The following is a 23,638-nucleotide window of genomic DNA, read 5'->3' on the forward strand; positions in this document are numbered from 1 at the left end:
TGCTGTGAGCGCGGGCTCTGTGTTTGTCTGGAGCGCGGAGCCTGCGGCGATTGGCTCTGTGAGCGATCTGTCTCGGCAGCTGATTGGTTTACACAAATAATTCTCAACCTGATTGGTTGTCATATCTGCGGAAGAGAATGCCGTCATGATTAACATGTATTCTCAAATATTTTCGAGGGAAACGTTTAAATTAAACAAATGCAAATCCATAAAAACAAAAACAAAATGACGAGGTGTGTTTTTAAGTTCATAACGAATTCTACCCAGCCAGTCAGTAAGTGTACAAATACAGAAATTATTAAAGAAAGAAATACGGAAATGTAATAAGAACATTCAGTGGTGACATCAAAAATAATCTTAAATAGATTATCTTAAAGCTTATTATAAATGTGTCTTATTATTTCCGACACACATAAATGTACTTGCTGTTACCTCAAATTCTCCCTAGCAGAAACAGTATTCGGCCTACTCTTTAAGTTAAATCAGAAACTATCAAGATGCGAAATAATTAGTTAGCTTAACAAAATAATTATTTTTATTAGGCCTATTTATGTCATTAATTTTACAGTTTCTTTTCTCCTTTTTGCAGTATATTTAAATTAAGTCAACCAATGCTTCAACCGATTCTTTTTTTTTAATTAGTGTGATGATTTGAAAAAACTTGGCAACATTTGTGGCATTATTTAAAATTGCAACTGCAATATTTACATTCTTTAAAATCCATATGGAGCTTTCCCAAACTATGATTAATATTTTTTTATTTATTTAAAAAAAGGGTCGGTTGCTTGTTTAGCTTGCAAAATATTTGTGAATGAAGACGTGACAGATGTAAACGTTAGTGAGCGTGGAGCGCACACTAATAGCGACCTCAGCCTTGTACGTGATCGCATCACAGTCTCATTCAACAACAAAAAATCCGCAGAGAAGAGTGTCGGAGCGAAAGAAATATGAACAGAAGACTCTAAACAACAACAACAACAACAGCAGCAGCAGCATCTTGCACCGTCGTGACACATGCGGACACCACAGCAGTGCTCCTGAATGAGAAACCCTGCAGAGGGGAGAACAACTGATCCACGTCCTCCTAAAAGGTATCGCATTCTGCGTCGTGCAACATTTGGCATGTTTTCTTTATAAATTCGATGATATTTTCCAGTGCAAACACCAGAATGTGTGAGTTGCTTTAAGAGGACTCCATAAGTGCCTCAGCGAAGGTCACATTGGAGTGCTGTGTTTTTATTTCCCCACAGCAGGCAGCAAGTTAAAACACGACGCTGCCAAGCGTAACACTCTGTATTTTTATTTTATTTGGTGAGCTGGATAATAATTGCCTTGAGTCAGTGTGAAAAGCTTTACTGTGGGTTACTATGGCGCGGAGTTATAAAATGGGACGCAGAATGAAAACATATGACATCATCAGGACAGTGGTGGCGACGCGACAGGCTTCCTTATTTACCCGAAGACTTGATAATGTTGCACGAATCCACGCCTTCCTGTTCGCTTTTGAAACTATCGATGAGTACTGATTATCGTCGGAACACTGCGTCTGTCTGCCTGTGTCAATAGGTAAGGGTCATTTATCTTTAAACAACGCACTGTCCGTGAATATAATGACAATGACATGCATGTCAATATAGTAAGGATAAGTTTTACCTTATGCATTGCATCTGCCGTTATAGTTGTGCACACTTAATAAGATACTGGGTTGTTTTTTTTTGTGATCATCATTTATTTTTAGGTAGACTTTTCACTTATTATTTATAAGGCGTAGCAGATGCTCTCTGACGCATAAAGATGGGGCCATTGCTTTAATGCTGCCTGCCAGGCTGTGAATCCCACCCTTACACAAGTCCCAAACCATTTATTAAGCAATATTGCTCTATGATGACTCTTGATACGTTGACAAGAATTGCATGTTTTACATGTGGACTTTGAGTGTGTGGGTGCTTCACAATAAAAAGGAGTCAGTGACATTATAGGGCTCAAATAGAGCTATTCAATCAATTAGCTAACTCAATTCAATTTTTAAATTCTAATCTACACTTCGTTGAATTATTCTTCATTGGGGCATACAGCTCTCCATTTTGAGAGCTGCCAGGGGATAATGCAAAACATGGATACGATGAAGTCATCATAACCTATATAATCGTTGAGTTGCATTGTATTTATTTACACATCCGGGGTTATTTTCGATTCACTGATGGCCACGCCCTCGCAGCCCCGCTATTGGCTGCTTTACACGCCAGTAATGCGACGCCCCGCCCACTCACAAAGCAGCAAGTCTATCACACAAACACAAAGAGTGCAACAAAGACTAGAGAAATGTACAGCCTAGCCGAAACACAAAACTGTCAGATAGTCTCCGTTTGAGATCTCAGCACGGAACCTGCACCGAGACAAGACAACCATAACCAAAAATAAATAAAAAACATCACAAATCATACGTTGAGTGGAAAAAAACATCAGCTTCCCTTTAGAAAATCTATGCCAAACTTCGCAAGATCCAGTTCAAGTGGTAAGTTGACGAGTTTCTGCTCATGTCACTAATGTACTTTTATATTTGATATGTGAGGACAAAAATATAGTTTTAAAACGCTTGTTGGTAACGTTAAATGTACACAATCTCAACACCTTTCCTTGTCTAAATCTCTCGTCTGCCTTTGACAAAAATGTGGAGTTGGGTGCATGCACGCGATTTGTAAGTTAATTGTACGGTACAAAAACACAATGTCGTATTTGGTTTTGACAAATTATCGTTGGCATTAGTGTTTGCAGATATCGAGACTCAAAATGTTGTCTGTCACTGCGCTTCCTGGTTTTGTCAACGCACGAGCCTTTGTTTTGTATCCACGTTGGTCTCAGGGTTTCTTTGTTGTTTGCTCTAAAGATCCCGCTGACAACAATCAATTTGCACCTTTTGTAACTGGTTGCCTATTGTTGGCGCACTGAATTGCTTTTATGGGCATCTTGCTTTGTTATTTGTCCCTTGTTTGCATGGAAGTAAAACAAAAGAGACGCATGCGTATGCGGAATAAGTTGCAATGAATAAGTAACTTGCTTAGATTTAGAAGTGATTAGCTTAACTTGACTATTCGAGCTTTTAAATGGTTAGATTTGTTATATTTCTTATATCTTAAGCCATCATACTCATGATTAGCCTTATCCTATCAGGTTAACACGCGCTCATGAGTCTCCTTTGTTTGTCTGCTGTTGATCTTCCTTCAGATCGACCGTCCTCTGGTTTTATTTCAAAACTCAGCGCTTTTACAGGGTTAGCAGTTATAAAACATATTATAACTGAACAGTTATCACATTTTCCGCACATTTTACAATGTTACAGATGTGTGCGTTCTTTCCAATTAACTTGTCTTTGTAAAAGCACGCTTGACGTGCAATTTGCGCAAACACGTTAGTGCTTTTGTCTTTAGGCTACATTATAATTCGTGCGAATTACATTAAATATAGGGAATAATCTCTAGATTATTTTCGTGGATATTTATGTGATTAATAGATTTGTAAAATGAAAAAAATTCAATCATTTAGTAGATATTGAATATTTAGATATAATGTAAACAGGTAAAGTTCTCTTTTCAACCGAGACGCGTGCCACATCGAGCGCTGCGCGAGGTCTTGTCTTCGTGCACGCGCGAGTGTTGCCAACTCCGCTTATTGTAAGCGTCTATGTGTTTTGTTTTCATAAAGTCGCTTATATTATGGGCTATTTTGAGGGATTGTTAACATAATGCAGTTGCATGCTTAACATTGATATCATAATGACGTATGATCGACCAATAATAGCAGCAGTTGTCAAATATCCCCACTTGCTGTACAGATCCCAGTGTATTGTGTAATTATTGAACAGCTCCTCTTCATCCGTTTCTGCTTTCCTCAGTTTCTCTGTGCGCACGAGTGAGATTTATTTATGGGGTTCAGTTGTAATATGTGAAACATTTAAATTATTTGGTTCTCGAAAAGACATTTTAGCGTCAAAATGAATTTTGTATTGATAATGTATGTTTTATGCAAAACAAAAGCAGCATGTGTTTGCTTCATTATCATTAGACTGATTTTGGTTAGGTAAGTCAGAGTGTGTTGCATGTTTTAGCAAGATCTGGCATCATCGGCGCCATCGGCGCCAGAGCTCGCGCGCTTTGTTGGTCGGCATGGTTGGAGCTTCCTGTGCTATTGCGGAAGTGACTGTTTTCTTTTGCATACAGTGTTGTTGCCCCCTCATTAGCGCACTATACTGAGTTTCCTGTTATTTTCTGATTGTTTGTGTTCACAGCATGGGAACTATGGAATGATGAATGTCAAAAAGTGATGCTGTTTTAGAAAAGTCATTAAAATCGGCCAGTGTCTTAAAGGGATAGTTCACCCCAAAATGAAAATTCTGTCATCATTTACTCACCATCAAATTGTTCCAAATCTATATGCATTTCTTTCTTCTGCTGAACACAAATTAAAATATTTGAAAGAATATGGGTAACCAAACAGTTGATGAGCCTCATTGGCCTCAATAGTATGTGGGAAAATACTAGGGAAGTCCATCAACTGTTTGATTACTGACATTTTTCAGAATATCTTTTGTGTTTAACAGAAGAAAGAAATTCATACAGGTTTGGAACAACTTGAGGGTGAGTAAATTATGACAGAATTTTTTTTTCTTTAAAAAAAAGTGTAAAAATGCCTTTAATTATTATTATTCTTTATAATTTCTCCTTCCGTGCAGACGATAGTTTCAATATGGTACTTTGATAGCTTTGTTCATGTTCAAAGGTTTTGCATGATAATTAAAGGAAGTGCTGTAGCTAAAATCATTGATGTATAAATAAATAACCTTCCACAATTAATTCACTGCAAAAAGTGGGCAGTCTGGTAAATCAAGATGATTTGAATGTTATTGTGTTATAGATGATGTGTTTCCCACGGTGGCAATAGAGCTTATCTTGGTCCTCTTGGTGCACAGGGCAACTAGCTGCCATTTTTGACATCCTTAAAAAACTTGTCTAAAAGGGAATGTTAAATATGTGGTGTCGCTGGAGGGAAAATCTTTATTATTCACACTTCATCAGTCTCACCGGCTGATCAGGCTTAAACTGTCAGGGGTGAAGAGGAAATTGTTTCTTTTGCTTTTATCAGATTTGAGCTGCTCATTTGCATACTATTTTTTTGCAATTCTAGGACAAATTGTTTATGCTTAAAATAAATAGTTAGTTCATAAAAGTTGATGATGGCTTTAGGAACACCAAGGACATGGGATTGATTGCTAGGGAACATTGAATTGAAAATGCATACCTTAAATGCCATGTAAGTCGCTTTGGGTAAAATTATCTGCTAAATGCAAATGTAAGTAGTAGTACAACCCAAAAATGGAAGACTCTGTCATCATTTAATGGTTACTCCTTCCATGCAATTTTAAGCTTCAAATAGGATGCAAGAGTACCAAAAAGTTATCATAAATGTGGACAATATAACTCGTGAACTGTATTCAAAGTCATCGGAAGTCATACAGACCAGAATTTTAAGTAGTTATCCATCCACCCTTCTAGTTCAATTTTGTTAACTGCAACGGATCATTGAGTTAGTCTAAATGAAGGGAATTCGGATCAAGAGAACCAAAGCAGTCCAATTCTTGACTGATTTTGTGAACTGGATCACATGAGAGCCGACTCAAAAGAATGTTTTTGTGAAGCTTACAGCTACTTCTGTGGTGCCCTTGCTCTGATTCCCATTCATCATAATTGCATGGAAAAGTAACCAGTGCAATTTCTCATTTTATGTTCCACAGCAGAAAGACAGTCATAGGGTTTTGGAATGACATGAGTTGAGTAAATGATGAAAATCATGAGGATTTTTGGGTCCTAAAGGTCAGTTTGAGATTACCCTACCTTTTAATAGCTCAGTAGAAGCCAATTAATAATGACTTTCTCCATCCTCCTTTTCTTGCCTTCTATTTCCAGGTCGTATTTTCTCCTGTGGTGTCTGTGTGGAGCGTGCCACACACCCACTCCACAACAACGACGGCTTTTGCTTGCATCTTCCAGTGTTTCTTCTGTCAGCAAGTTCAGCAAAGCTGCAACTCGTCTAGTGCCAGCCCAGAAGAACCCAGTGAAGAGAACCACGACTGTGAGATGGTCAAGATGACAAAGTCAAAGACTTTCCAGGCCTACCTGCCCAACTGTCACCGAACCTACAGCTGCATCCACTGCCGGGCACATCTCGCCAATCACGATGAGCTCATCTCAAAGGTCAGTGGCGACTCTAATGGACTGGCAGGCAGTGTTGGGGAGAAACTAACTAAAAGTAGCAATGCTACTAAATTAACTACATTATCCAGCACAAGTTCTTTCAAAGTATTGTAGCTTTTCGCAGTAACCACGGGATTTCAGGAAACACGAGTCGAGAAGAACAGTCCTCGGTCCATACTTAAAAGAAATAGTTAGTTCATACAAGTTGAGCATGATGTTAGGAATACCAAGGACATGGGCTTCATTCCTAGAGAACGAATGGAATTGAAAATGCATGCCTTAAATGCCATGCAAGTCGTTTTGGATAAAAGTTTTTTAATGAAATTGTTTACCTAGTAATTTGAAAATAATAAACTTAGTGGGGGAAATGACAGCTCGCATATACATATGTATATGTGTGCGGAATAAACTAGATACGATTAATCGCATCCAAAATAAAAGTTTGTGTTTACATAATATATGTGGGTGCACTGTGTATAATTATTTTCTTTATATATTTAAGAAAAAAAAATATTATTTACATATAAAATATTTATATTTATATATAATATAAAGTATATATAAATCTATATACATGAAAATATTTCTTAAATATATACAAGCATGTGTGTGTATTTATATATATATATATAAAATAATTATACACAGTGCACCCACATATATTATGTAAACACAAACTTTTATTTTGGATGCGATTAATCGCGATTAATCGTTTGAGAGCCCTAGATTTTCTGTTCCCTTGCAGCATGCTGTAAGTCACGTCTCCGCTGTGCTTAGACTGTTTTTGTGTCTCCTGACAGCATCCATAAAAGGTTTACCAGCCTAGCTGACGTTCTGTTTTGTGTATGTATATATCACAGCAGACACTTTGCATCTTGTTTGGTGGATTTAGCAGGATATGTTCACACATGAGGCACGTGCCACTCTCCCAGATGGCTAAGCTGTTAACGCTACTGCAGGAGATGATCCACTTCCCAGTATCCACAGCACCTGTCAGGATCAGTCGGACCCTTTTGTAGTTCAGACACGATCTGGGAACAGGTGGTTCGGTTAACCTGTTTGATTTCTTGTTTTCCAGGCTAAAGCGATTTGAAAAATAGATTCTTAAGATTACAATTATTCCTAAAGCCAGGATAGTTCAACCAAAAAATGACAATTCTGGCATCATTTACTCACCCTGAAGTTGTTCCAAACCTGTATGAAGAATTTCTTTCTTCTGCTGAACATAAAAGGAGATATTTTGACTTCCATAGGATTTATTTATCTTTCCATACTATGGAAGTCAATGGGGCCCATCTACTGTTTGGTTACCCATATTCTTCTAAATATCTTTTGTGTTCAGCAGAAGAAAGAAATTCATAATGGTCTCTCGAACAAAATGAGGGTGAGTAAATGATGACAGAATTATTTTTTTGGGTGAAATATCCCTTAAAAAAAATATCTGATAACTTAAAGGGTTAGTTCACCCAAAAATGAAAATGAAGTCATTAATTACTCACCCCCATGCTGTACCAACCCCGTAAGACCTTCGTTCGTCTTCGGAACACAAATGAAGATATTTTTGATTAAATTTGAGAGCTGTATAACTACCACATTGGCTCCTAAGGGACTGCCTCTTGACGGCCCAAAAAGTCAATGAAGAAAATGTTTAAATATCCCAAGTGACTACCGTGGCTCAACTATATGTTTATCAAGCGACGCGAATACTTTTTGTGCGAAAAAACAAACAAAAATAACGAGTTTATTCGACTATTTCTTTTCTTCCTTGTAGGCCAGAACGAGACTTCCTTAGATTTCCACGACGCATGCGCGAGATTTGCGATCTGCTTACACCAGCTTACACTACTTCAGATCGCAATTCTCGCGCATGCGTCGTGGAAATCTATAAGGAAGTCTCGTTCTGGCCTACAAGGAAGAAAAGAAATAGTCGAATAAACTCGTTATTTATTTATTTATTTATTTTTTTTGAGAGTTATACAGCTCTCAAATTTAATCAAAAATATCTTCATTTGTGTTCCGAAGACGAACGAAGGTCTTACGGGGTTGGTACAGCATGGGGGTGAGTAATTAATGACTTAATTTTCATTTTTGGGTGAACTAACCCTTTAAGAAGTTTTCTGGAATTCCTTTTTGGGACATTCTTATCTTAAAAGAATTCTTCGCTTCTTTAGAAAAATTTCATGAATCCAGCCACAGTTTGATTTGCTTTCCCATTTTTATAAGAAAGGAAAATGTACAAACAAACAAAAAGAAGCCACGTCACATAGCTGCTTTATGGGTCAGAAATCTGAAGCTGTTTGACGTGTCCTCCAAGTTTTCATGAGAGTGACCCAGCAACATTTTATTGACGATTTTGACCTGAGGAATGTTGGATAACTTGTATTTCCATGACATATTTAGTGACTGTTGTTGTTTTTAAGGTCCTAGATTATGTGGATATGCAGTCATGCAATCCTGTATTGTATTAAGATTACGGCTAAATGTACATACAGTGTTTCCCAGAGGATTTTGTGAGAATATGGGGGCTGGAACTCTGTCCTTCTTGGGGGTCGTAAGAAAACATTTTTATTTTTAAATGAAATTTATCAATCTGGTGCACTTTGAGAATTCAAAATTAAGAGGTCCAACCCATGTTCAGTCTGCTAATTGAACAAAAAAAAAAAAGTCTGTGCATTGACTTTAAAGGGGAATCGACCCTCTCTTTAGTCATGATATAGTGTCTACATTACATTCACACTGGTGTTATAGGAAGCCAAACAATTAGAATATAATAATAATGGTTTAAAAAAGAAATAGCCTATATATAGTATTGTTAAACAAATGCAAATATATTTAATAGGTATATCATTTTAGTTTACATTATGCTGCAGTGGGTAAATTAGTATACTGTTGTCCTAACTTCTTGACTTGCGAGAGATAAACCCTTGAGCTTTTATTTTGACGTGAACTGCAGTTCTACCAAACTACCATTTCTGTGAAAACGGGTTGCTGTAATGCTGTAATCATCTGCCCACAAAAAGTTTTGAAATTATGCTAATGTGAAAATAACTCTTGCCCGCTTCGTTCCCAAATGCATGCTGATCTCACATGTAGAGATAAAGTGTTTTACTACTGACACACAAAACACTGGCTTCACTTTGAAACACTCAGTGGAAACAAGACTATAAACATATTAAATTAAATCAGTCTTTTTTGTTATTAAGAAATACATTTCCATACGGTATATCTAAAATGTACTGTAGAAATCCTATGACCACCCAGTCATGGCTTGTAATGGTTGGTGATGCATTGCAATCTGTATATGGATACACACAAAATCTAAAATAAGATCTGTGAGGAGCAGCCGTCCCTAATACCATCCCCTCTTTACACGCAGATTAATTGACTGACTGTATGCGCCCATGCCAGTATCTTTTTTTGGACATGAAGGTAGACCGGGGCAAACTTCAGGACAAATGATGGAATTTCACAGTAAGCAGAACGAAATTCATTTCAGTCGGCTTCAGCTCAAGCTCCAGTGCGTTCATCCCCCAGAATCTGTCAGAAAGTCTCTTTTCCTTTATCCAGCAGGCAAGGAGTGTTTGTGTGTCCAAATAAAAGTATTAATGCTCTTAGCACTTGAAAAACACCACATGCTCTGTGGAGGTGAGTCGGTCTGGTGAAGATATGTTTTGCTATACTGTATGGCTGCACTGGATTCGCCTGCAATCTCATCTCCTCAATGCCAAGAATTACCTCTAAGCTGATTATGTCATTTCGTTGAGGGTGATAGTCTGGGTCCAGCACCTTTATCCTGTAGCTACTCCAAACCCAAGGGCTCTTTTCATGGCATGCATCTTTATTTCATTAACAAATGGACCTGCTCAATGGCAGGTCGTATATTATGAAAGGTACATTGTTTCTGGGCTGTCCTCTGTGAGGAGATTTTAAGGTCAAGAATTGACAAAGATCAACAGATGTTCCTTACATATCCTGACATTTAGATGATGCCTAAATATGGCTTTGTTAAAGATGACCCACTTTATTTCAGAATGGAGGCCTTTGTTAGCGCTTAAAAGTGGAAAATGTTGTGCTTTTTTGTTTTAACTGTTAAAGCAGGCCAATTTGTTTATGACGTACTTTCAATCTTCCAGCATGGCCACCAGATTTGGTGAGTCTTGCCATGTCAGATGTCTTTCCCAGTCTTCTCGTTGTATCTTTCATTTAATGCATTCATTCTTGACATATTAATTATGGTGAATTCCCCATTGAAAGGATGCATAGCGTCGTACTAATGCATTTTTTCATAAACTAAGAGGTGAGGTATCATGATATCTTGCATTATGCTGTCACAAACCTGCCAAAAATGGGATCAACTTTAGAAAGGACTTGGCGCTAGCCAATAAAAAGCAGGACTTGCATGCTGAACTATTGGATTGGCATCAAAGCTCACTGACGGAATGCGGACAGTATTGTGGAAAGGCTAAGCTAAGGCTTTGTCTGCAGTAAGTCTTCGTCAAGCACCCTTCTGACTCACAGACAGACACCCCATCTGCTCCCGAGATGGGACATTGGGTCGTATGGCACTACATCATCAAGATCTTTATACTTTAAGCAATCTTGTCTAAGTCCTTATGCTGGGAGCCTACAAAAAAATTGTCTTTGGAAGTTCTTGGACAATTTGTATACCTAATCTCTCTGCTCCAAAATGTAGTTTGCAGAATTATATATATTGGATATTAGCTATTAATATTATTAATTAGTGCCGTCAGACGAGATGATTAAAATATTTAATTGCGATTAATCGCTTTAATGTAATAGATTAATCGCACATTTTTATGTATTCTAGATGTCTTGATTTCTTTTTGTCCCATTATTTTTTCTCATTTTAATGCTCTTATCAACATGGAAAAGTGGATTGGCTTGCTTTTTGCAGATGTTTTTTTATTGAAAACAATATTGGCATATACTGTGTTCAATTTCACACTAACATTCTCTCTTGGAGCAAATAATATCTCACACATTGTAACACTGTCCATCAATAAAATGGTGAAAGAAATACTGACGAGGTCCTAAAATTTGACTAGCGCGATAAAAAAACTTGACGCCATTAAAATGGGTTTGCTTAAACGCCGTTAATAACATGTTTTACTGACAGCACTAATATATATATATATATATATATATATATATATATATATATATACAGTATAGCAGACAAAAACATGAAAATGATGAATAGGACACGTGGCTTTGCATGGTTAAACGGCATACAGGTATAATCACTTAGGGTGTACTCACCTTTGTTGCCAGCTATTTTGACAATAATGTCTGTTTGTTGAGTTATTTTCAGAGGACAGTAAATCTATACTGTTATACAAGCAGCACATTGACTACTCTGGAATATATCCAAGTTTCATTTAGATAGTATTGTCCCTTGAGAGGATATACTAAAATGTTTGCTTAAATATGAGGGGTGTACTCACTTTCGTGAGATACTGTATATATATATATATATATATATATATATATATATATATATATTATACTTAAATACATTTATTTATATATATATATATATATATATATTATACTTAAATTCATTTATTTATATATTTATTTATATATATATTTATTTATATGAGTGTGTACTGTCCATATGTGTGTACACATGTATATAAATATTTATTTATTGCTGAATTTATTTACATACATTTATTTGCCCAAAATTCACAAATAATATTTGAAAATAGAAAATGCATACCATATATTTACATGGCTATTGATAGATTTTGTAAGTAACACCAGGCAGAAAGATTTTCCGAAAACTGGTCAAAAATCGTCAGATTAATTGACCTAAACAATGCATTGCTCTATTATTTGTAATGAAGTCCCAAATGTAGGTAACAGTAGGTTCGGGAGGAGCCTAAACATTCAGTCCTGTCAATCATCATTACGAGCGTACTATATAAGCACGTCATCCCATTGACAAATTCTTCCAGCAGCCCTTCTCCAGTAAACTATCTCTATCCTCTTATGCACAATTCCATCATGGGGGGGTTTAACTCAAGCCGAGACTCAGGTTCGAGCTTCCTCCAAGGACACTAAGCAAAGTTAGTTAACTATTACCCTTTAAGGCTGAATGGGCAGGCGAACTAGTGAATTAAAGCGATATACAGTGTAGAAAGTGGGGTAGAAATGAATAAATCTCATTACTGCCAAATTATAATCCCAGAATACCTTCTGCCAAATTTAGTGAAAAAGTTTAACCGAGATGATGGATGAAGCAAGAAAAAAAGTTGATTATAAATATTTTTTTCTTTTAACACTGAAAAGTACTATTTTATTATCTTATTAAAAAATTTACTATTTAAGTGTGCTATGTGTTTTTATGCTTCTCAGAGTATTGTCCGATTAGAGACATGCTTAGATAACAATACAACTCTCCCATAAAGAATACTTTTTTTATGTGTGAAGTGTAAAGTCGCTGTCTGTGTAGGTTTATGAAGTTTATCTTGGTTAGGATGCCGCCCATGTTGGCGCCTTTATCTGATTATTTGATGGGTTGCATGTTCTGATCCCTTTTCTCTAAATCTCCCCATTTCTCCTCCTCTGTAGTTAAAGTGAATTACCAAGCCCCTACTATCAGATGTGCCTCATAACTGCTCCCACAATCAGGTAGTGATTGCAAAGAATTAGAACAAACCCAGCATTGACTGCAGTTTGTCTCTGAGCCAGGTGCCTTTGATGAGAACAGTAAATGACCCACTTGTTCTGTTTTAACAACAGTAATCTCAGGTTACGTTAGCCGAAGAGTTTAAGGCCAGTGAGAGAGGGAGGAACGTCAGCCAGTCAGTGCAGAGTAGATCTTCAGCCAATAGATAAATGAAGGCAGTAAAAGAATGGGTGGTTTTGTTTTCAAGCCAGGTGGAAAATTTTAGCCTCACAATAAAATCAGCCTGCGTTGGAAACACATTTTGCATAAAGACAGAGATGTTTGTTTTTTGATATTCTTCGACCAAATATTCTGACTTGAAAATGTGTGGATGATACCGGTCAAAGTTTATGATGTGAGCATGAATCAGATGCCATAAATCTAATAATTGGTATTTGAAGTGACAATACACATGCTCCAAATCTCCATTGATATTAGTGCAGTGGTTCAGAGATTTTCAAGTATGTATTTCGTTTCATTGCAAATATAAAGTTTAAGTATGCACAACTGGCTTTATCTGTAAATATGCCAGAATCCATTTAATTTTCATACACTTACCATTCAAATGTTTGGTATTGGCATGATTTTTGTAATATTTTTTTGAGAGAAGTGTCTCTTATGCTCACCAAGGCTGCTTTCTTTTTAATTAAAAAAAATTAAAAACTGGAATATTATTAGTTTAAAATATTATACAGTTTAAAATAACCCTTTTTTATGTGAATATGTTTTAAAATGTAATTTATTCCTGTAATTTATTTACTCCAGCCTTCAGTGTCACATGATCCTTTAGAAATCATTCTAATATGATGATTTGTGGCTCAAGAAACATTTCTTAATATTATCAAGTTTGACAACATTTATTTGAAATTCAAGAAATTTACAATAATGTTACAAAAGATCTTTTCTGTCACCTTTGATCATTTTAATGCATCTTTGCAGAATTAAATAAAATCTTAAAAAAACAACTTTTGAATGGTAGTGTATGTTTAATGCATTAGTAATTGTTTATATACTAAACTAGCTTATGTTACCATTTGATGTCTTAATAATATAGCTGGCCTTGGCACAGTTCAGATACTTGCTAAGAGATTGTTTTAAATTGATGTGAATTGTCAATGTTACTACTAGTTAAAATTTAGGTATCACTTACTTTGGTCCAAGTCAATCACAGTTTGACGTCTGAAAGTCAATTATGCAAAAGATATTTGTAAAATGATGAACAATGGCTTCAAAATGACTGTTGAATTCAGCTGAAGTTAATTCTTGTATCTTGTATAAGTCACTAAAATCAAAATACCAGTATAAGTACACATATATAGCTCTGATAGAAAGTTTTTTTGTGTGTGTGTAAATCCTGATGAAGGAAATTGTATTAACTATTAACTGTGGCAAAAGCCCCTTTTTTGTATGCAGCTTTTACGCATTAGGCCCCACGGTCCAAACCACTATTTTAAAATAATTGATCTACACTTCATTGCATCTGCAGATTAACCCAAGCCTTGGCCCTTGTCATGGTGAAAAAACATTAAAGTGTTTATTAATCGCTTTAAAAGAGAAAATTATCGAATCCCAGGGATCCCTTCTGTGTGGCCTGCTGTAGTTTAAAACCAGGCAACACTTACCAAGATGTCCTCAAGGCATGTCGAAAACCTTAAAGAAATGAGTCGCTTGGAACACCACTAGTCATTTCTGCTGCAAAAAAGTAACTGCGACGAATGAATTATTAAGAGAAGCTCTGAAATAAAAGAGTACATCTTAAAGGGGTGCTTTTTAAATTTGATTATATTGTTGTCTGAGGTCGACTTATGACATTCGCTTTGTTTTTGCATTCAAAAACATTAAATTGAATAAGTAAAAGGCTATTTTCTATCCTAGCTTTGAGACCAGCTCAGAAACGCTCGGTTTTTATGGGCGTCTCGCATTGAAGACTTGGAAGTAAACGCCCACTCCTGTGAGTGGATAACAGTTTTGCATATTATAATGAGTTTCAACTCACTCGTCGGCGCACGTGGGGGAAATTGTTTTGATAAAATGGCAACCGGAATGATTCACCCATACGTTCGAGTCCGTAAGTTGCACAATTCCTGTCAGATCAATATAGAAGGCACAGCACCGTTCTTTACTCTTAATCGGTCTGCAAATCCAATCTTGTTGACAAAACAATCCTCAGTGAAATGAAGCGAACAGACGGACAATGTCGATCCGGTTTGTCATCACGAGGTAGGCCTATGTTATTTATCTATGTGTGTAATGGATCGGTGGGCGGGGCTACACGGCGTTGATCTTCTTCAGCGGGGGTGGTGTTTTATCCTCTTTGACGTCATAGTTCCCCACTTTGAAAAACGAGTCGTTTGCTGAGGCTGGTGTCAATAAAAGCTTTTATTGGACTAACAAGGACGTTTTCAGTTCTGAAACTTACAGGATATTCTTATAATATGATGACCTCTTAGATGTCAAAAGCTCAAGGAAAATTTGATTTCTCAGTTCATCACCCCTTAAACATTTCATACTCTGAATCGGAAGCTTGTACAATACACTTTCTGTTAACAGTTGCTAATGTATCTCTTTGCTCATTTGCACTGAATGTTTCCCAGGACTTTAGCGTGCTGCTTTTGTGATTATGACATAATAATGGAGGCAGATCTGTAATTAAATCTCAACGATCTGGCTTGAATGCATTCTCGTCCTCCTAAATGCACGTCTTTTGCTCCTCCTCTCATTCCCATGTGCATTGTGCACATACTGCCATTGTAACAACAGCCAGATTTACTTGTCCCACAATGTTAAACGACACAGTCGGGGGCCTTTCATTGTGTCAATGTCCCTATAAAATTACCCATTTGCCTTCAGCTTGAGCTGGTTAGACACTCCTCTTAGAAGAGCACAGACAGCCGCTGTGGGCTTTAACAGTCTTTATTAGGCTTGTAGCTGTACTCAGGTCACCGGCAGTGGAAAAGTAAAGCCGATTCGCCCATGCCCCGGCTCCTGCGACCGAGGATGACAGCAGGTTACCAGGAGCACACTGGCCTAAATCCAACCTACACCAACAAGCATGCACTGCTTTTGTAGAAAACTCATGGATGTCTGTATGCATTGGTGGTGCATTATTTTAGGGTTTCCAAAAAAGCTTTCCTAATCTGAAAAGCATCGCACTTGTTGTTGGTAAATCCATATTTTTAGCTGGTTTGTCAGAGCGTTCAGTGCTCCATCCATGAATACGTCTGCTTAACCTTTGCACACCACTTACTGCTAGAATATACAGACCGACTTATGACTAAGTTCCCTTGTGCGTTTTGTCTCCTCACTATAGACCATTTTGCAAGATGTAAACAACACTGGTCCAGAAGCACTTCCTGTTTTAAGTTTTTTAACACTATATAAAAGCTGGGATAAAATACAACCAACAGAACATATAAAACTGAATCAAAAAGTTAAACTAAAAACTTTAAGATGTTTTCTTTACATGTGAAATAAAGAAAACAGTTACAAACTGAAACCGGAAGTTTTTCTGGACCAGTGTTGTTTATATCTTGCAAAATGGTCTATATTCTCACCATCACTGAGTGCCGTTATTAGTGGTGTTTGCTAAGGAAAGTGTTACTTTAACTGTTGCTCATTCTGAATGTGAACATGTTAAAAAGAAGTGTCTTGTAAAGGTGTTAAAAATCCTTTCTAAACTTAGCATTTTCAAGTTAAAATCAAAGAGTGTGATAATGGCTTTATATCAGCCAGCAAAAAAAATCTATGCCGGACGGTCGACCACTAATAATAGTAAAGCAAATAATCTTTAAAGTAAGTTGTGTTGTTCCAAACTTTATAGTATATTTGTATGCTGATCATTGGTGCTGTTTGAGTTCGTGGCTGAAGTATTCATTAGACTAAACTCTGTTATCTGTGTTATTACGGTGTGGTAGATGTTAAACAGGTTAATGCTTTCAAAACCATCAGTAAAGAGAAGAAAGTGGCCAGAGAAGGGATTAAGGAGCCAGAGATACTGACAGAGAAGAAAGAAGGACACAGACGGCTTTAAAAGCACCGGGCACTTGGGGGATTAGTTCAACCAAAAATGAAAGTTATGACATATCGAACAATCTTGTTGCTCCAAACCTTTTAGACTTTCTATTTTTTCTGTGGAAGACAAAAGAAGATATTTTTAGTGGTATGCTGATCATTCCTCATAGTTACACTGATTGGAAGCTTCAAGTCATAAAGTAGTGGCTTGCACTCTATTTAATATTATAATGAACATGCCAATGAAGTACAGCCGATTTCAAGGTTTTTGTGAATTGTGTTTAACCCTTGTGCATCCTTGTGGACATTTTTGTCCTTTTCAGTTTTGTTTTTTTGACCACTTTGCCTGTTTTAAAGCTAACTGCAAAAAACTTGGCACAGGTATGTATTTTTATTGGAATTTTACTATTTCACCGTCATTTTCTTAAAAAATATTTTTTGCATTAGGTACAAAAAATACTCCCTCTCAGCCCCTTTTGGACAAAAATGTCCCCATTGAAACCCATTAAAACTGCCATTTTTAATCCCCGGTTCAGTTAACTATAAAATTATGCAATCTTTGTTAAGAGGCTTTCATTCTGATGGCAAGGCTTCAAAATTTTATTTTTTTACTATTTTTTTATCAGATGGTGTCATTTTTTTAAAGTTTGGCCTATAAAACAAATGTCGCTTTATTCCTGTTTTCTGGTTCGGCATAGTATAGAGCCAACTGGATAAATTATGCAACGATATTTGTGTGGGTGTGTTGGTATGGATGTCAGAGTGTGGTTGGTATGTGTGTTATAAAAAAATATGTGTGTGTGTGTGTGCGCATGTGTTTGTTTGTCAGACTGAGAGAGAAAAACTGCAAATTGAGATCCAATCACTGTGAGCTCCAGTGGGCTTTTGCTGGGACCCAATGGGGAAAATATGTTACTACGCCCAAACAAACTGTTACCGAAAGCTCATTTTTTGAGATATCATCCTCAAATTTGGAACACAACCTATTTAGATTTATGGCTTTGATTTTATTGTAGTTTTGAGTTCAACCTGATTTAATATATATATATATATATATATATATATATATATATATATATATATATTATATAAAATATTATTTTATAAATAATTTTCATAAACTTATACCTATATAACTTTTTTTTGGATTTACTTATTACTATTTTTTTTACTTCATCAATAATCTGCAAAGGGTCTTCTTTAAAATGATACCAAACTTAAGTCTGTGCTCCAAAGCGTCACATTTTTATGACAGTTTTTTGACATGGACATTTTTGTCCTCTTTTTACCTATGTGTAACTTTTTTTAATTGATGCACAAGGGTTAAATTTGGCCTTGTTCTGAAATTTAGTCTTTTGTAGATCACTTATGATGTGTTTTAATTAATTTATTTGTATTATTTCCCATTTTTGGACTTTTTGGGCAGGTTTCAATATTTTAAAAAGAGTGGCCAGGACATTCTTCAAAATTTCACCTTTTTGTGTTCCACAAATTAAAAAAAGAAGAGAAAGTGAACTATATCATTGAACACTGAATGGAAACCCAACAGAAGCAACTCCATTCAGTGCAGCTTTATCTCCATTTTTATGATGAAGAATAAAAGCACCTCTGTTCATTATGTAGAGTGTCATAAGCCCACATACACTCACATTTTCTAAAGAGAAACACTGTTTCATTCTTGCAGACACATATGCTAAGAACCATTTATGAAATGCACATGTTGGCCTGTGCCCAGACCGTATTTCAGACAGACTTTCCACGAACACACACACGTGAACAGAGCACCATAACGCCCACACACACTCTTCTAATGCCTCTTAGTGAATCTTTCATGGAAAACCATGTGCGAGTCCGATGCATCTGTGAGTGTGCGAGAACTCTGATCTGAACATTATCATTCATACATAACATTTATATTTCTCTTTTTGTCTCTCTAGTCATTCCAAGGCAGCCAGGGACGAGCCTACCTCTTTAATTCAGTGTAAGTAATTATCTCATTCACATCAACAATTTATAGCATTTTCTTGTTGTGAATTAAGACGATACACTATTGTTTAAAAGTTTGGGGTCAGTAAATGTTTTTTGTTTTTTTTTAAAGAAATTGCTTTTAATCAGCAAGGATGCATCAAAAATGATAAAAAGTGACAGTAACAAAGGCTTTCTATTTTAAATAAAAAAATATTAAGCAGACATTGACAGTATGACCATTTTTAACATTGATAATAACAGGAAATGTTTCTTGAGCAGCAAATCATCATATTAGAATGATTTCTGAAGGATCATGTGACACTGAAGACTGGAGTAATGATGCTGAAAAAAAATCAGCTTTGCATCACAGGAATAAATTCGTATTATTTTTAAATTGTAATAAAATAATAATAAAAATTAATATTATATACTATACTATATTTTTGATCAAATAGACGCGGCCACGGTGAGCATAAGATACTTTCAAAAACATTAAAAAATCATTCTGACCCCAAACTTTTGAACGGTAGTGTATATAAGGGAGAATGTTTCTGGATGTTATTGCAAAATAAACCCAGACGGAGTGCAAAGCAGACGGGTCTTCTTGCATCATCCTGAAGGGGTTTGCTTTGTGAAAATGACCGGTTGACTGCACATTATCCCTTATATCTCTGTCTGAGACTCATAGAGGAATGGCTATAGCTGTTTTGCATTTTACAAGAGCTGTAGGCCTAAACATAGCACTGCTATCTAATGATGCGAGTTGATGATTCATCATATTTAAGCATTGTGCTACCAGTGTGTTTAAGCTAGCGCTCTGGTGTGTGTGAGATATTACGATGATAAATTCAAGGTTGACTGTGTTCGTGACCTGTGACATTCCTCAGCCAATTCACAGTGTTAAGTGTTAAGCACCGCTGTCATCACATGTGGACGTTTCGGCTTCAAATGTTAACGCAAGAAAGATTGTTTTGTTGAGAGTTTATGAAACTGAATGTGAGAATTGCATTGCAAGTTGCAACAAATTTAGTTGGCTGCAAAATTAGGTCACTCGTGTTATAAATGCACTGGAAAAGTTTGTTTATGCATGTATCAATATTTACAGATATCTAATATGTTACTGTTCAAAAGCTTGATGTCAGTAAGATTTTTTTTCTCCAAAAATTATACTTTTATTCAGCAAGGATGGATTAAATTGATCAAAAGTGACCGTAAATAAGACATTTATAATGTTCCAAATGATGTCTATGTTTAGTGTTCTTTTGAACTTATTATTCATTAATTAATAGATTTTTTTCAGGAAAAAAATGCATCACAGGCTCTACAAAAATATTAAGCAGCACAACTGTTTCAGCACAAAATTGATAATAATAATAGGACATTTTCCCAAGGAGCAAATCAGCATCACAGGAATAAATTACGTATTAAAATGTTAAAGTAAAAGTTATTTTAACTTGTAATAACATTTCACAAAATGTTACTGTATTTTTGATCAAATAAATGCAGCATTGGTGAACACAAGATAAATCAAAAACATTAAACCAATTTTACCAACCCTAAACTTTGGAATGGTAGTTTATTATTCATTAGGTATTTAAATAAGTTTTGACCAAATCAAATCCAGCTCATTATGTATCTGATCCCCACCCGCTAATTTAAATAATTCTGAATTTGTAATGACTAACATTGAGCCCCATCAACTGTGTAAATCCATTCTTATGTCGTTTGCATTTAATTGAATGCTGCAGTTTGTGTATGAAGGGTTTGGCAAACTACTTGTTCTGAAATCACCCATGCATAGTCTTTTTTTTTAAATGCCAGTGGATTTATGTTGAAATAAATTGTGGCAAAGTTATCCTAGCTGTGTCCGAGTGTCGTTTCACGTTGATGCTGCATGGCCGTTGGTCTCTTCACATCTGCTGTAGTACTTCTTCTGACCTACTTAGTGGTCATCCAGTAAAGGTGACCCACAATGACTTTCAGAAAACAGGTCAGTCACATGAATCACCATTTTGACCACTGATTAACCTCTTTTCCCTCAGTGTGAACGTCGGTTGTGGTCCAGCGGAGGAGAGGGTTCTCCTAACAGGTTTACATGCTGTGGCAGACATCTACTGTGAAAATTGTAAAACCACTCTGGGCTGGAAATACGTAAGTCGTCTCTCCTTCCATTACACACAAATTACAGACTATTATTTTAAACTCCTGCATTTCTTTTCCTTGCATCACAACACAATACAAGCTGATTTTTTCACTTTGCGGATATGTGCTTGTCAGAGTGCTTGTTCTGCAGTTGCAGTGACAGCAGTTGGCTAATCTGAGCTGTGTGGGTTTCTTTATTTTTGTCTACTGATATCCTGTTACTTAGCTTGGCTCCAGTGACCAGAATTAACATGCCCTTGCATTGACTTCACACTGCAGTCTAGCACAGATATAGCTCTATATATGTCTTTATTCACAGCTCAATTACGGCCCACTTTGATGCTGTAAGTGATCACGCTGTTGAGTTTTCTTAACAGCAGACACTTAATAGATCAGTCCCAATAACACTTCATAATAATGTTCGTTGATAAATCCTTAAACAGACACTATACTATCTCATAACTCACGATGTCTGTGAACAGTGGACATCTGTGACGTGCATTTAAAATAGTTAAAAACATAATACTTTTATTCAGCAAGGACAGTTTCAGTCCAGATGAGTAATGGACAGGTGTGAGAGGAGGTTCAGACAGCCTAAAGGGGTTAAAAAGACTCATTTCAGCATTCTACGTTGTGTAATAGAGGAGTACAGAAAGCACTAAAATGCTCATATTCTATAACACATGTGTCAAACTCAAGGCCCGCGGGCCACAACCGGCCCGCAAATGAATTATTTTTGGCCCGCATGACAAAATGTATTTATTTTTAGAGCTGGCCCGCCGTCACTGTGTCACGTGACAAGCAATGACGCGTCACCATGGAAACATGACCGCGAAAGCGTGACATTCTGGGCGGTAACCCGGATGAGTGGCCATTATGGGGGCACTCGGATGTAAACAACAGCATTTACTGCACTATGTATGTACTACGGAACACATTGTTACACTAAAAAACACAGAAAAAACCCTTGGTAGGTACGAAATCATATAGAGATGGACTTACCAAGCAGGAGAGAGCGTAATATTTTGACAAACTAAAGTTAATATGTGGTAATGGTGAGCTTCTATAGCCCGTACTGCAATTCTTCCTTCTATTTTCTTGTTCCGACATAGGCTACGCTCAGATTGTCAGTCCAAAAAGCACATGAAATCCGTTTCAAGCTAGCAGCTACATCCATATGTGGTTTGAAATCCTATTCAAATACCATATGCCTCAGTCTGAACGATCGGATTTCGGATGGAATGCGACTTTCACGCCACATAAAATGTAACGTTAAACATCAGTTTTAGAGGAGACATGCTGCAAGTCGCTGCCGAAACAATGCTGTGTTGTTGCAAAGTGCCGGACGAGCAGAAAAATATTATTTCTGAAACATGTATTGAAACCGGCGCTGACAAGAACGCGGAAAAAGCCGTAACGTTGCATAACAGATTCCTACCGTTCTGCAGCTCAATACGCAATTCCACCAGAGGCTGTTGCTTAAAGTCCCTAATATAGTCCAGCGCGGCGGTGGCTACACACATCCATGTTGTAAAAATTAAATAAGAAAACATCACTATTGCAAATGCAAACCCCTCCATCAGTGTCAATGTCAGTGCCGTATTGCTGATGCTGTGCCTCTGTCAACCACAAACGCCTTCTTTCATCAGTTTTTGCACTCTTCTCTTTAACGTTTGGTAGTCTGTAACTCAAAAGGTATTTTCCCCGATGTGACAGTGACAGATTAGTACAGACCAAAACTCGGCCATTTTTCAGCATAAATAATCAGCCAAATTTGAAGGAAGGTGAACTTTGAAAAGGTGGACTTTCATTTTTGCATTTCTTTCTCTTGCTATAGGACATTTGATTTTCCTTTGAAGTAAATAACTTTTGTAAATAACCATAAGAAATTAGTGAAACTGATTTTATTTATTAATTTTATTTTATTTTATTTCCTAATTAATGTTGTTTTATTGGCAATAATATATAGACCTTGTTGTTTTCAGGTTCATAATAATAATACGTTGTTTCAATAAGTGTTTAACCTGTCCGGCCCTTGACCTATAGCAATTTTTTGATCTCGGCCCACTGTGTATTTGAGTTTGACACCCCTGTTCTATAACATCGTATTTCCCCCCTATTTATTATTATTTAATAGTCATATTGATATACAGTGTATTCAGATTTTTTTGGCCACATTGTGTAGCCCAACAAACAAGCACAGTAAACCTGGAGTTTATTCTTTATTTATTTATTTTAAAAAAACATTTTAAATCGCAATTTTTTTTTAATCAGAAAATCGTAATTCGGTGATTATAATATTTCTCCGCCAGTGTTTTATTTATTTAAAAAAATTTTTTTTACAAAAGTTGCCAGCCAGCTGCAGAATTTTTGATCATTTTCTCAAAACTTTCAAGGCCCCCAGAATATTTTTTTGGTATACATATCTAAATATACAACAAAATGAACAGATATGTTTGACAGATTCAGAACGATAATCAAAACATAGACCAAGTAGTAGACTTGTAGTCAAGACCGCCTAAACCGAGACCAAGACAGATCAAGTCGAGACCAAGACCGAGACAGATCAAGTCGA

General features: G+C 36.4%; 1 protein-coding gene across 5 annotated transcripts in view; it reads left to right on the plus strand.

Annotated features, from left to right (window-relative positions):
- The first annotated feature begins 825 nt into the window (after positions 1-825).
- ypel1 (yippee-like 1) overlaps positions 826-23,638 on the plus strand; it is a 28,602-nt gene continuing 5,789 nt past the window's right edge. The window contains exons 1-5 of one of the 5 annotated variants that reach the window (XM_039658708.2): positions 1,169-1,566; positions 5,789-5,867; positions 5,961-6,248; positions 18,891-18,934; positions 20,964-21,072. In XM_039658708.2, the coding sequence (XP_039514642.1) occupies positions 6,132-6,248; positions 18,891-18,934; positions 20,964-21,072 (270 nt within the window). In that variant the 5' untranslated portion in view covers positions 1,169-1,566; positions 5,789-5,867; positions 5,961-6,131. Of the gene's footprint in view, positions 1,092-1,168; positions 1,567-2,267; positions 2,516-5,788; positions 5,868-5,960; positions 6,249-18,890; positions 18,935-20,963; positions 21,073-23,638 lie in introns of those variants that run through there. The other 4 variants (XM_039658707.2, XM_039658711.2, XM_039658709.2 and 1 more) reach the window with 4 other exon arrangements.

The sequence above is a fragment of the Pimephales promelas genome, chromosome 4 (genome assembly GCF_988280905.1).
Source record: "Pimephales promelas chromosome 4, fPimPro1.hap1.1, whole genome shotgun sequence".
Taxonomy (NCBI): Eukaryota; Metazoa; Chordata; class Actinopteri; order Cypriniformes; family Leuciscidae; genus Pimephales; species Pimephales promelas.